The 14,899-nt window shown below is 31.9% G+C and overlaps 1 protein-coding gene across 1 annotated transcript in view; it reads right to left on the minus strand.

The window, feature by feature from the left end:
• Positions 1-14,855, minus strand: part of LOC143079636 (uncharacterized) — a 66,010-nt gene extending 51,155 nt beyond the window's left edge. The window contains exons 1-2 of the mRNA XM_076255076.1: positions 14,797-14,855; positions 12,824-12,915 (exon numbers count right to left, since the gene is read on the minus strand). Coding sequence (XP_076111191.1) covers positions 12,824-12,833 — 10 coding nt within the window. The 5' untranslated portion in view covers positions 12,834-12,915; positions 14,797-14,855. The remainder of the gene's footprint in view (positions 1-12,823; positions 12,916-14,796) is intronic.
• Positions 14,856-14,899: the final 44 nt, after the last annotated feature.

Raw genomic sequence — 14,899 nt, forward strand, 5'->3', positions numbered from 1 at the left:
TCAATGACATAATTTTTTTAATAATTTGAACCATTTTTTTCAAAAAAAAAGTTGAACATGTATATTAGACAATCTTGTCAACTTTTTAAAAGAACTATGGCCATGTCCTGTGTGATTTATGATAGATATTTTATACATCGGCTTTGATTGAAGAAATATGCAACCAGTTCATCATCTGCATGATATCTTTTTAAAGGACTAAACTGGTCCTTTTTAGAAAAAAGGCAAGGATACATGTATAAAGGTAGATAGGGGGTCTAAATTAAAATCCAGTAGTTTTTCAAAAATAAAAAAAAAGTATGGGTCACCATGCCGCAGGTGAAGCAAAATTGTCAGATTTTATAAAGATTATGCATGGAAAACCCAATTTTGTGTGACAAAAAGAAAACTACAATATAAAATTAAAAGATAAAATATGTGAAGATAGCTCGCATATGCTTTCAGATAAGAAAAGTAAACCAGATGCTCCACAGGGCGCAGCTTTGTACGACCGCAGAGGTTAAACCCTGAACGGTTGGGGCAAGTATGGACACAACATTCAAGCTGGATTCAGCTCTAAATTTGGATTGTGATTCAATAGTTGACACAGCATAGGTTTCTGACACAGAATGAATGTGGTCTAATGAACTTAAAATACTTTTTGTTCCTTTGAGCAATTCACTATGCTGTTGAATATTAATCCTCTCAAAAATATGTTTGAAGAAATTTTCTTTTTATTTATGAAATCTGAAATGAGAAAAATTTAACCCCCCCCCCATTTTTTTTTTCACATCCCCCTTTCCCTTTTTCCAAAACTGATCTCAATTCAAATTTCTAATGGAGTTTGCAACAATAACTACTCATTTAAATACATCATAAAATATTAAAATGTAACAAAAGGTGCTTGTTATCACTGAATGGTAAAGATTGTTTTAATTTATCAGTTGGTAGTAAAAGTGAATATACATTGTATATTGTATAAAACAATGATTTAAGTTGATTCAACTACTATTCTGGACAAAGAAAGATAACTCCAATCAATTGAAAATTTCTTGCTATTGCACAATATTGTGCAATTAGATATTTCTTGCTATTGCGCAATACTGTGCAATTGAAAATATTTGCTATTGCACAATACTGCGCAATTGAAGATTTCTTGCTATTGCGCAATACTGTGCAATTGAAAATTTCTTGCTATTGCACAATACTGTGCAATTGAAGATTTCTTGCTATTGCTGAATACTGTGCAACTGAAAATTTCTTGCTATTGCACAATACTTAATATAATAATTTTGGATCCTGATTTGAACCAACTTGAAAACTGGGCCCATAATCAAAAATCTAAGTACATGTTTAGATTCAGCATATCAAAAAAGCTCAAGAATTCAATTTTTGTTAAAATCAAACTTAGTTTAATTTTGGACCCTTTGGACTTTAATGTAGACCAATTTGAAAACGGGACTAAAAATTAAGAATCTACATACACAGTAAGATTTGGCATATCAAAGAACCCCAATTATTCAATTTTTGATGAAATCAAACAAAGTTTAATTTGGATCCGATTTGGACCAACTTGAAAACTGGGCCAATAATCAAAAATCTAAGTACATTTTAGATTCAGTATATCAAAGAACCCCAAGGATTCAAATTTTGTCAAAATCAAACTAAGTTTAATTTTGGACCCTTTGGACCTTAATGTAGACCAATTTGAAAACGGGACCAAAAATTAAGAATCTACATACACAGTTAGATTCGGCATATCAAAGAACCCCAATTATTCAATTTTTGATGAAATCAAACTAAGTTCAATTTTGGACCCTTTGGGCCCCTTATTCCTAAACTGTTGGGACCAAAACTCCCAAAATCAAACCCAACCTTCCTTTAGTGGTCATAAACCTTTTGTTTAAATTTCATAGATTTCTATTTACTTAAACTAAAGTTATGGTGCGAAAACCAAGAATAATGCTTACTTGGGCCCCTTTTTGGCCCTTATTCCTAAACTGTTCAGACCTCAACTCCCAAAATCAATACGAACCTTCCTTTTGTGGTCATAAACCTTGTGTTTAAATTTCATTGATTTCTATTTACTTAAACTAAAGTTATTGTGCGAAAACCAAGAATAATGCTTATTTGGGCCCTTTTTTGGCCCCTAATTCCTAAACTGTTAGAACCAAAACTCCCAAAATCAATCCCAACCTTCCTTTTGTGGTCATAAACCTTGTGTCAAAATTTCATAGATTTCTATTTACTTAAACTTAAGTTATTGTGCGAAAACCAAGAAAATGCTTATTTGGGCCCTTTTTGGCCCCTAATTCCTAAAATGTTGGGATCAAAACTCCCAAAATCAATCCCAACCTTCCTAATGTGGTCATAAACCTTGTGTTAAAATTTTATAGATTTCTTTTCACTTTTACTAAAGTTACAGTGCGTAAACTAAAAGTATTCGGACAACGACGACGACGCAGACGACAACGCCAACGTGATAGCAATATACGATGAAAAATTAAAATTTCTGCGGTCGTAAAAAAATTGGGTCACCAATATCATGCAATCTGTTTATTTGTTAGCGCTTGTAGACACAATAGTTATATATAGTAATAGTATGAACTATGAAGGTCATGCAAAAAGGTTCCAATGTCAATAATTGGACCTCACATCTTTCTTTCTGTACTACAAAATATAATCAGTACTGTTAATATCATTTTACTGGAAATTTGGTCCTATGAAAAATCCCTCGACCAAACCAATTTGAGAAACAAGAAACACCTATGAACCATACCAACGACAACTACTAAAGAACAGGCTCCTGACTTAGGTTTGTTTAACTATACCACAATTTTCATGTGCATGGTCCAAACTGGGAGCAACACATCTAGTCATTGATTGCTGTCTGCTATAGTTGTTTTTTTTTTAAATGGTTTAAGTTTAAACAGGCAATTTGTTTTATCTTTTAAATCCTGGCTCATTATATAGCTTATTTTACGAGTTGGGTTTTGCTCATAGCTGATGGCCATACATTAAGGGACCACTAGTTGTTTATATCTTTGACTTTTGGTCTTTGGCTGCAAGATGTCTAACATCAGCAATCAAAACCAGTGGCGGATACAGCAATTTTCATAAGTGGGGGCCCCACTGACTGACCTAAGAGGGGACCCGCTCCAGTCACGCTTCAGTGATTCCCTATATAAGCAACCAAATTTTTTCCAAAAAGGGGGGGCCCGGGCCCCCTGGCCCCTCCCCCCCCCCCCTAAATCCGCCTCTGAAAACAAATATTTTGACATGACTGACAAATAACAAGATTAGTTACTGTGATTTCAAGATAAGTTTAATGCAGATAAAGGTTTCAGATATCAGAATGTGAGTTCTTAATATTGTGATAATTTCTAAGTTGCATTTTATATTTGCATTAAAAAACCTCACTTCAAAAAATATATATATGAAGAGTTGTATTCTTTAATTTGTCTTAATCAAGATAAGAATAAGAATAAGAATAAGAATATTTTATTATTCCAATCAAAGGGCCCTTGATGGGCAGCATAACATGTACACATAGAACAATACATCATGATTTGTAACAGAAAAACATTTTTATATAATAAAATGAAACATTAAAAAAAAAGTTCAGACAGGTGTTATTATCTTCATTCTAAAAGCAAAAAATAAAACCGGATAAAAAATTACCCACTTTCCAGTCCTGTGTAGAGAAAGTTAAATAACGCTAAGATGTTTACGATAGCATTGTGTTATATAAATTATGCAAAATATTCTCTCAACTCCACTTGCCATTAATGTTGGAGAAGTTCAAGATCATGTGACTCAATGTTTGCTTCAATACTTGATGAAAGACAAATAGCTCCTAGTCCTTACAATAATTTGTTTAACTCAAATCAAAACCAACTCTTCAAGATCGTTCAATTTGTGTATTTTGCTCACAACTTCTGTGAAGATTTAATTAACTTTATTCTAGAAACACAAAATTTTATCAACCTGAATTATGGGAATGTAATGTCAAGTTCTCAAAATTGTGTAATCATATAAAAAGTTTCAACACATTTTTTCGGTTTAAACAAAGAAGAATAGGGTTTTAAGTGTCAAGCTTGGTATACTTATTGTTTGTTTTTTTCAATATTGATATTTGTTGTCTTAGTATGCATATCAATATCAATGGGTGGCTTAATACTGATGTTTGATTGATTGATTGTTGGTGATTAACATCACTTTCAGCAATGTTGGCTATATCGCTGCAGCCAAGTTTCCATGGTGCATGAGGAAGTCGGATTGCCCTGAGTGAACAATGGCCTTTTAATAGCAGGAAAATTAACAATCATCCAGGCTCCTAATTTTGATTAAGTAGGATTACAATAGTCAGTCATGTGTTAATATAAGCATGATATACTAGTAGTTAAGAGTAATTTTTTTGTCCTTGAAATTGCATAAAGTTGTAAAATTATTCAAGCCTTTCAAAATTATGTTAATTTTATTGAAAAATTAACAGGCTAATGTAAATTTTATTGATAAATGAGCAGGCTGATGTTAATTGTATTGATAAACGAAAGTACTGATGTAATGTTGACACTTTAGTGCAGAAGGTCATTTGCTTGCGATGTAGCTATGACATAACAACTAAGTCAAAAATACAGTTAAAATTGACATATTTGACCAAAAATTGGTTTCTGAGCCAAGCAAGACCTTACACAAAAAGATGTTTCAAACACATTTAAATCTTCATAAAATACAGTCTGGTAGCAAAATTATTTATGGCTCATATCTAAATATCAACAGTGGAAGGACTAAACATGAGCCAGTGAAGATAATTAAAACCCACCAAGTAGAATATCTAAATTCAGACAATATCTGAAAGGCTACTTTTGGACATTTTTACACTTTTGCACAAAATGCAAAACATTTGAAGTCCAGCAGTTGCTTATTAAATGAAGGCAAAATTCAAAATATAAAATCTGATGATTGACAACATCATTTGGTCTAATGAACATCGGTTTAATGTAGTTTGGCAGATTCTTAATAAAAAAAAAATCAAATTCAGCGGGACCAAATTAGTGGCATCATAATACATTTCCCATTCAATGAAACATGACTACATGAAGAATGAACTACTGGTATTGTTTTTTTTTCTTTCAAATACCTGGTACATGTTACAACCAGATGCTCCGCAGGGCATAGCTTTATACGACCGCAGAGGTTGAACCCTGAACGGTTGGGGCAAGTATGGACACAACATTCAAGCTGGATTCAGCTCTAAATTTGGATTGTGATTAAATAGTTGACACAGCATAGGTTTCTGACACAGAATGAATGTGTTCTAATGAACTTAAAATTTTTGTTTTCTCTTAGAGCAATTCACTATGCTGTTGAATATTAATCCTCTCAAAACAAGTGAAACTGCGAGCTACTGCTCACTGATGATACCCCCGCCGCAAGTGGATAATATTAATAGTGTAAAAATATGCAAGTGTTCGGTAAACAGGAAGTTGTCAAGTGATGAATCTGAAAACGCATCACACGGTATAGCTGACTTATATAAATCCTGAAACCAAATTTCAGAAATCCTTGTATTGTAGTTGCTGAGAAAAATGTGACGAAAATTTTCAACTTGGCTATCATGTGTAAAATCATACAAGTGTTCGGTAAACAGGAAGTTGTCAAGTGATGAATCTGAAAACGCATCACACGGTATGGCTAACATATATAAATGTTGATACCAAATTAAAGAAAGGGTGGATGTGTAGTTCCTGAGAAAAATGTGACGAAAGTTTCATGGGACGGACTGACTGACGGACTGATGGACGGACGGACTGATGGACGGACTGATGGACGGACTGACGGACGGACTGACGGACTGACAGACAGAGGTAAAACAGTATACCCCCCCTTTTTTAAAGCGGGGGTATAATAAAAATGTTTGAAGAAATTTTCTTTTTTATTTATGAAATTTCAAATGAGAAAAATTGAACCCAATTTTTTTAATCACATCCCCCTTTCCCTTATTCCAAAACTAATCTCAATTAAAATTTCTAATGGAGTTTGCAACAATAACTACTCATTTAAATACATCATAAAATATTAAGATGTAAAAAAACTGCTTGTTATCACTGAATGGTAAAGATTATTTTAATTTATCAGTTGGTAGTAAAAAGTGAATATACATTGTATATTGTATATAACAAAGATTTAAGTTGATTCTGGACAAAGAAAGATAACTCCAATTAAAAAAAAATCTTGCTATTGCACAATATTTTGCAATTAGATATTTCTTGCTTACTATTCTGGACAAAGAAAGATAACTCTAATTAAAAAAAAATTTGCTATTTCACAATATTGTGCAATTAGATATTTCTTGCCATTGCGCAATACTGTGCAATTGAAAAGACTTGCTATTGCACAATACTTAATATAATAATTTTAGATCCTGATTTGGACCAACTTGAAAACTGGGCCCATAATAAAAAATCTAAGTACATTTTTGGATTCAGCATATCAAAGAACCCCAAGATTTCAATTTTTGTTAAAATCAGACTAAGTTTAATTTTGGACCCTTTGGACTTTAGTGTAGACCAATTTGAAAACAGGACCAAAAATGAAGAATCTACATACACAGTTAGATTTGGTATATCAAAGAACCCCATTTATTCAATTTTTGATGAAATCAAACAAAGTTTAATTTTGGACCCCGATTTGGACCAACTTGAAAACTGGGCCAATAATCAAGAATCTAAGTACATTTTTATATTCAGCATATCAAAGAACCTAACTGATTCATTTTTTGTCAAAATCAAACTAAGTTTAATTTTGGACCCTTTGGACCTTAATGTAGACCAATTTGAAAACGGGACCAAAAGTTAAGAATCTACATACACAGTCATGACAGTTAGATTCGGCATATCAAAGAACCCCAATTATTCAATTTTGATGAAATCAAACAAAGTTTAATTTTGGACCCTTTGGGCCCCTTATTCTGTTGGGACCAAAACTCCCAAAATCAATACCAACCTTCCTTTTATGGTCATAAACCTTGTGTTTAAATTTCATAGATTTCTATTTACTTAAACTAAAGTTATTGTGCGAAAACCAAGAATAATGCTTATTTGGGCCCTTTTTTGGCCCCTAATTCCTAAACTGTTGAAACCAAAACTCCCAAAATCAATCCCAACCGTTCTTTTGTGGTCATAAACCTTGTGTCAAAATTTCATAGATTTCTATTAACTTAAACTAAAGTTATAGTGCGAAAACCAAGAAAATGCTTATTTGGGCCCTTTTTGGCCCCTAATTCCTAAAATGTTGGGACCAAAACTCCCAAAATCAATACCAACCTTCCTTTTGTGGTCATAAACCTTGTGTTAAAATTTCATAGATTTCCATTCACTTTTACTAAAGTTAGAGTGCGAAAACTAAAAGTATTCGGACGACGACGACGACGACGACGACGCAGACGACGACGCCAACGTGATAGCAATATACGACGAAAAATTTTTCAAATTTTGCGGTCGTATAAAAACTAAATACCAGGATAAAATCCTGCCTTCTTAAGGTTCAAGTGGTAAATAAAGTTTGACTACACAACTGAATGGCAATTACCTCAATTACTGTATGAATTTAAAAAGTAAAGAAAAAAATCTGCTGACATGGGAACTACATTTTATAATTTATAATTTATATTTTCTTCATTTTGAATACAGTAGAGGAGATGGATTATTCCAATAATGACAAAAAATAGTAGGGAAAACACTCCACAACGAAAGTTCTGATAAGAACAGAATGCTTAATGAGAACTAGAACCAATATAGGTAATGTCTAATTGAATATTCATGAGTATTAATTTCTGTCAATAGTAACTGGACCAGAATAAATGAATTCTTAAATGCATTAGTAAACTCCTAAGAGCCGGTCATAGACCTTTCATATAAGTAATCTTCAAGAAAACAGCATAATACAGGACTCAGAATTCAATCTTGATAAAGACCTTTATCTGCTGTAATATCCTTAGATCCAGAAGATCAAAGTAAAAAACGCATTTAATGTTGAGGACAAATAAACACATAAACTAACTATTCACCCGACCGACAGTGTGTAAACTCATCTTTCCAAGAAATTAACTACAGACAAATTATCAAAACAGAAAGAAAATCGGTAGAGGTCTACATAATCACGATTCTAATAAGATCATAAGATCATCAAGTCAATAAAAATACAATGTTACAATGGTTAAGCATGATATCAAGATAATCATACTTAACTAATTCTTAATGTTTCCTATTACCAAAGTATGTCAATGTAGTCAATTCAAACTCAAGTCTCAAAGCAGATTATATGTATCCAATGAGTACTAGTTACATTGATTCAATATCAGAAAAAGTCATGTAAACCATGTCATATATGTTCTCAATCGGATAGCTACATCATTCTATATATTAAATAGACTTTGAAAAAAAACACCTTCGTAATCATAAAAGTTATATGTAAGACATGTAAGATAGTAAATCTCTGGCTAATGTACTATCTCAAATTATAGTCAAAAGTGGTAAACATATTGAAAGAGGGGTGGGTCATCAGCCGTAAATTTAAGAATAAAACTATATCAAAGTAGCATTCACAATAGATCAGATCAATTAGCTATGCTTTTTTTACTGGAAATTGCTATTTGCAGGAACTTTTATATGATGCCAGGGTCAACTTTTACAATTTTAAATTGACTATAAGAGGACTAATATCTGGTGATTTCTACATATTGTGTACATGTAGAAAACCATACTGCAGAAAATATGATAAACGCTTTTGTTTTTTCTATTCATTGTCTGTTGCTAGACAACATCATCAGAAGATACAATTTTGAAAATATATATCAACCTAGGAATAATTGTGACCAAGATAAGTTAAATTAGTACAGCAAATATATAAAAAAGAAGATATGGGATGATTGCCAATGAGACAATTCTTAACAAGAGACCAAATGACAAGGAAATTAACAACTATAGGTCACCATGCAACGACCTGCAACAATGAGCATAGCCCAAATAGTTTACAAATAATGACAGATGGATGCGTCACATCAAGGACATCATATAACAGCAACAGCTTACAGTGGCTCAATTTTACAATAAAAATAATAAGCAAACTATAAAGTAAACAACTTGTCCATCTCATCACTTTTCCTTATAACTCCACCCCATACAGTGGTGGATACAGCCATTTTAAAAAGGGGGGTTCCCAACCCAGATTTAAGGGAGGGGGTTCCAACTATATGCTCCCATTCAAATGCATTGATCGGCCAAAAAAAACGGGGGGTTCCAACCCCCGGAACCCCCCCCCCCCCCCTGGATCTGCCAATGCCATATCTTATAAAATGAGACATTTTTGTTTACATTTACTCATTTTGAAACATTTCTTTTGACATGCTATATTTGTTTCAATATAAAATACATTTCATATGTAAGACAACTATAATGTTGCTACCAGTTTTTGTCAACTTGTCTGTCTGTAAATTACAATGAAAACTTGATTCTATAGATGTATTCAAATCAGAGAAGTCTCGCTGATGTTTGTTTATTTCTGTCACTTACAGCATGCTGAGGTTGACCAAGAAAATCAATCACAAGTGTACCTTCCTCGCCAACCTTACGTCTTTGCACTATGTAAATTAGTTTGAAGTAATATCTAATGCCTATCAAACTAGTTCTATACGATCTAAAACTCCAAGGACGTGTAAAATCCAATAATTAAGTCAAATTCTTTGGAAATCTATTTTGTTAAAACATGCGTTTAAATAGTGAATTTTCAAGAGTTAATTCAACAAGTGATTATAAAATTCCATGACAATATATTGTACTATTGTTAAATAATAAATTTAATTAACACTGGTACAAAAATGTACCACATTTCCTGCTTAAAATATAATTCATGCTAAAATCATAAGGAGAATGTAACAGAATTTGGATTATTATAGCAAAAAAATGATTTTATCATGGTTATACACTGTAATAAATGGGTGGAAGCAAAAGGGGGAGAAAGGTTACCCTGTTGAGGGTTCACTCACTGTTTCTGTTTCGGTTATATATTAAAATGTTTGGTGATGATCTATTAAGGGGATAATCATTTTATCCAAGGATTTGTATAGCGAGTCTCAATACGCAAATCCTTGCTTTATCTTTTTGGACTCATCTGGGTTTATCTTGGGTTTGCAAGGGAGCATTATAAATATATACCTGATGTCATTTGTCTTTACCTAAAGATATAGTAAGGCTGGGATAAGTGCTTAACTTTAGTAAAGGGACAAAGAATAGTAACTGAACAATCCAAGTTCATGATAAAACTCAGGTCCCTTATAGTACAAGACAGCCTTTCCAATATGGAAAATACACTCCAAAGGGATTTAACTCTTCAAACCATTTTGTTAGAAAAAAAAAAGAAATCTGCAAATCAACCCAATAAGGTTTGGTTAATGGATTCACAGGACATTTCTTCTCATCTTAAAACAAATTGATAATATTTCAACTATTTGTTTTTAAAAAAATATTGGTCTTGAAAAATATCAAATACAAGTTAACTTTTTCTTTTATTCTCTTTGCCTTTCAAGGAAATGACCTTCTGCTCACAAACAACTTCAACCAGGAAGCAGACGTAAGAGAAACCATTTGCAGTGTTTATATAACAAATTGTTGAAATGCACGGAACTATTTTCACAGTTTGAAGGCACAGAGCATCCTAACCAGCCGTAATTTTATACCAATATGACGTGGAGTAAATGTCAATTACCAAAGACTAAAAATGCTATTATTTTCCAATGACCTTTTAAAAGGACAGAGGAAACAATATTCATTTTCTAATAAGACAAGATTCAACAAATATTCTCTCTGATCAATCTAATAGCTTCTTAAGAAGCAGGGTTATTTGCACTGTTATAACATTTTAGCATTCTTCCAATAAACAGTTTTCGGTCAATAAATTCCTCAATAATCTTGTAAATGATTGCCTGTAAGATTGAAAGTGCTGTCATAACCTTATTTTGTCTAGATTACTGCCGCTCTAATGTACTTCTTACAATGATTTCCATAAATTTATTGGTCGTGTTTTTGATTTTACAGTATTTAGATACTGAGTTACTGTTTTATCGTATTCATTTACACAGTTAGAGTATCATGTATTCATTTACATATTAACAGCGTTACATAATTACATAAAACATATACTGTGTTAAAATGTTCATTTACAAAATTAGCATGATTAGAGTTTTAAACGTTAATATAAAAAAAAGAAGTTTGGGTTTGTACATGTTGAAGGGACATAAGCTGTTGAATTAATGTTTATTGATTAGACTCAAAGTCTCATTTTGATTTATAACATACTAAAAACATATTTCCAGATTACAAAATGTCCCCCGAAAAATCCTTATCTTTCATTTTTATGACTGAGCAAGCTTAGTACATGCACAAATCTCATCATTTAAGGATCAAATTGAATGTGGCCTCAATACAGTTTCAAATGAGGTTTAATTTTGACCTACAATTCAATAATACAGCAGCACTGTCTTTGAGTTTATTTTGACAATATCTAACCAAACCGACTGCTAAAAGCGATTTTTTTTCTTCATAATTTGAATTTTCTGTCCTTAAGATTTATTAAAAAATAAATGCTTAAAACCTCAAAAACAAATTGCATGAAACACCATTAGTCAGATTAAATCAGTTTCAAAGTTGTAATACTTTCTATATGGTATGGAAATTTTAGTGGGAACTCATGGAAGTACTTTGTAAACCATCTACATTACTTTGCAGAATAATTAATATTTTTTTTTAGCCTAACTTCCAGTGGCAAATATTTCATGCATGGTGACAGGTCTGGACGAGAACAAAACAATAACACATCTGATTGACAGTTTCTGCAAAGTGGGTCAACAAGGAAAAAGGGTAGGAATTTCAATTGTAACTGGAATATGAAGGGACAGAAATTTGCATGCAACAGGTCATCTATGAAATCTTTAAAAAGTTGTTGCAAGGGTTCTTGAACATGCATAGAACATGGCTCTCTTAGTAAACAACACATTTAATAGAACAACAGATATGTCTGTGAATTTATACATACTGCAGATGTAAATGGACTCCCAAGTCCCCTCTTACCCATAGGTTTTACTGCTTGAATGGAATATACCATGAAGTACCATATTTCTATACCTTATTCAACCCTAGGGCTTTTTATGAAGAAAATCATAGTAATGAATGTAACAAGAAGGAAACCACCAGAACGTTTGGTAGCATAATAATTTCAAATCTAAATAATTTCCTGGTCAATGGTGTCTATAGACTAAACATAATCAATTTTGTATACTACAACTTTCAGCCAATTATTTTGTTTATAATAAACAGTTAAAGGGAAACAACTCGAACTAGTTACTGTAAATGCTACACTGTTTGAAACTATCATTTATAAATAAAAACATCAATATCCATTTAACCTTATTGTCCAAATAAATACCCATACAAAACAAATGAAGATCAAGGCTATATATGTGCCATTGGTTACTTTCTTGTTGATATACATGTATACCACACATCTTTGTTCGTGTACATTTTGTTTGTACTTTACTATATAATATTTGGAAGTGATTTTAGTGATCAAATTACACCAGGAACAACAAAAGCAACAAATTGTTTAGCAATTAGTATAGTGAAAGGACAAAGCCTTCAAAGCATGTAAAAAAACAGAACAAGACTTACATCTAAGTACATATACTAACTACAACAACCACTTATAAGGTTCCTGGATAAGCATGATAACATGCGGCAGGGTTGGTCTGAGTGTATTCATAGATATTCAAGACAATAGAATCACTTACCTTTTGTCATTTCTTTACTTATCTATACATATTTAGTGTCTTAAACTAGCTGCCAATGGATTTAAATTCTTCAGTCAAACTCTTAATTAATCCTGCAAAATAAAAAGTTTCTCATTGTATAGCTTTTTCAAATTGTTTATTTTCTTATATTTTAAAATTGATGACTTTTGCTCTGTTTACCTGTAAAGCAAAATATTTTCCTATGAAATATTGTCCACAAATAACATATTTAACCCAACCACATTCTGTACGTACATGTCCCTGATCTGGAGTATGTAATTTAGTGGTTGTAGTTGGTTGTTGCATCTGCCAAATTTGTTTTTCATTTATTATTTTGCAAAATTAGCAGTTGGTTTTTTTAAATGCTTCACATTTTGTCATGTCATGGCCTTTTATAAATTACTGTATGCTAGTATAGTATTGGTTTTGCTCATTGAAAAAGCTGATTGTCAGGGCAAGCTTCAAAAGAAGTCATCCAGCTTTGCCAATCATATTCCAAATTCTCAGTTGCCTGTACTTACAAAAAAAGCAGGTTGAAAAGATAGTTAAATATATCTTACAAGTCAGTAAAAAGGAAGGTGTCACAGCAGAAAATTAAAATAGCATATCAAGACGTGCAAGAACTGATAAATCACAAATATTTTGACTACACTTTAACATGATCAAGATGTCCCTTTTCAGATAAGGAACCGTGCTAACATGCATATGCCTTTCACCTTAAAACTGCGGCTGTGTCCTGGCAAATTGTCAACAAAAAACAGCACTACACCTTTTCAACAGAGTGTCTTTTTACCACAGAATACCACAGAACAATCAAAATTGGTTTATCTAATGAAATTTTGGTACTTTAATTGTTTCAGTGAACTTACTAGTGTCAGCATTAATTTTGGACTCAAAAATATAGAATCTATATATAAATGCTATATGTACCAATTTGTTTAAAATAAAGTTCCAGTTTAATGTGTTTTTTTCTGCATACAAAATTTGGTAAAAAAATCTGAAATATTGTCAAATGATTGGAGAAGATATACACACAATATAAGTATCCAAAAACTGTCATCGAACTTTAACTCTTTTACAATTAAAAAGACACCCTTATAATCAGATAATATTTATTAGTCAACTCAAATTTTACAGTCCTACAACAACTTCAGATATCTTTTTGAAAGTATCTGGTAGCCCTTAACACAGGATTGTTATATATTCTCTATGGAGAAAACTGTCTAGTACAAACATTAGCAAAGTATAAATAATAGATATCAGTTTAACAAATTACCAATATCTTATATTTATAGTCACTTTAATAAAAACAACTTTAATTAAATGTCCCATTAACCATTTGATAATTTATTGCAACAACTTTAAAAATAAAATTAAAAAAAAAGACCAAAAACTGATGAACAAAATAAATGTAAGAAATATATTTGCAATGCATCTAACATGTCTAAACATTTACAAAAATGAATTCAAAATTACAAAAAAAAAAGATTAAAATGTATCTAAAATATAAATGTCACAAACATAAATTATCTTTGAATGTTATTGTTTAAATAGCTAGGGAGTTTCTGTATGATCCAAATTATTGGTTATTCAGTTTAAGTCGACCCTGAATTAGTCAATCATTTGTCAATAGAAAAATTAAAATTATTTAAATAAATTATTAAATATCAAATTTTTAATAGAATGAAAAATAACAGGATAACAATGTCTGAAGTATAAATATTTCGAAGTTCTGTAGTATATTTGGGGTACCCTTTGGTGTTCTGTGGTAAAAAGACCCTCCCCGTCTTCCAGTGCATGATTTATAAGACAAGGTACGAGTTATCATGGGACGAGATGACATAGTACGGGTAGACAATCGTACGAGTAAACTCGATAACGTATTTTCTTAGATAGAATAGAGGAGTTATGCCTTCATACAAATGCATAGAATATGATAGAAAATCGTAAGTTTGGTGACACGTTATCATTACATGTTTTTGAAATGAATACAGATGTAGTTTTCAGAATTTTCCCGCAGGGCACTTCATTTTTACATGTTGCTTCCGGTTACATTTATTGTCAGAAGATATCCTA

Source organism: Mytilus galloprovincialis, chromosome 6 (assembly GCF_965363235.1).
Source record: "Mytilus galloprovincialis chromosome 6, xbMytGall1.hap1.1, whole genome shotgun sequence".
NCBI lineage: Eukaryota > Metazoa > Mollusca > Bivalvia > Mytilida > Mytilidae > Mytilus > Mytilus galloprovincialis.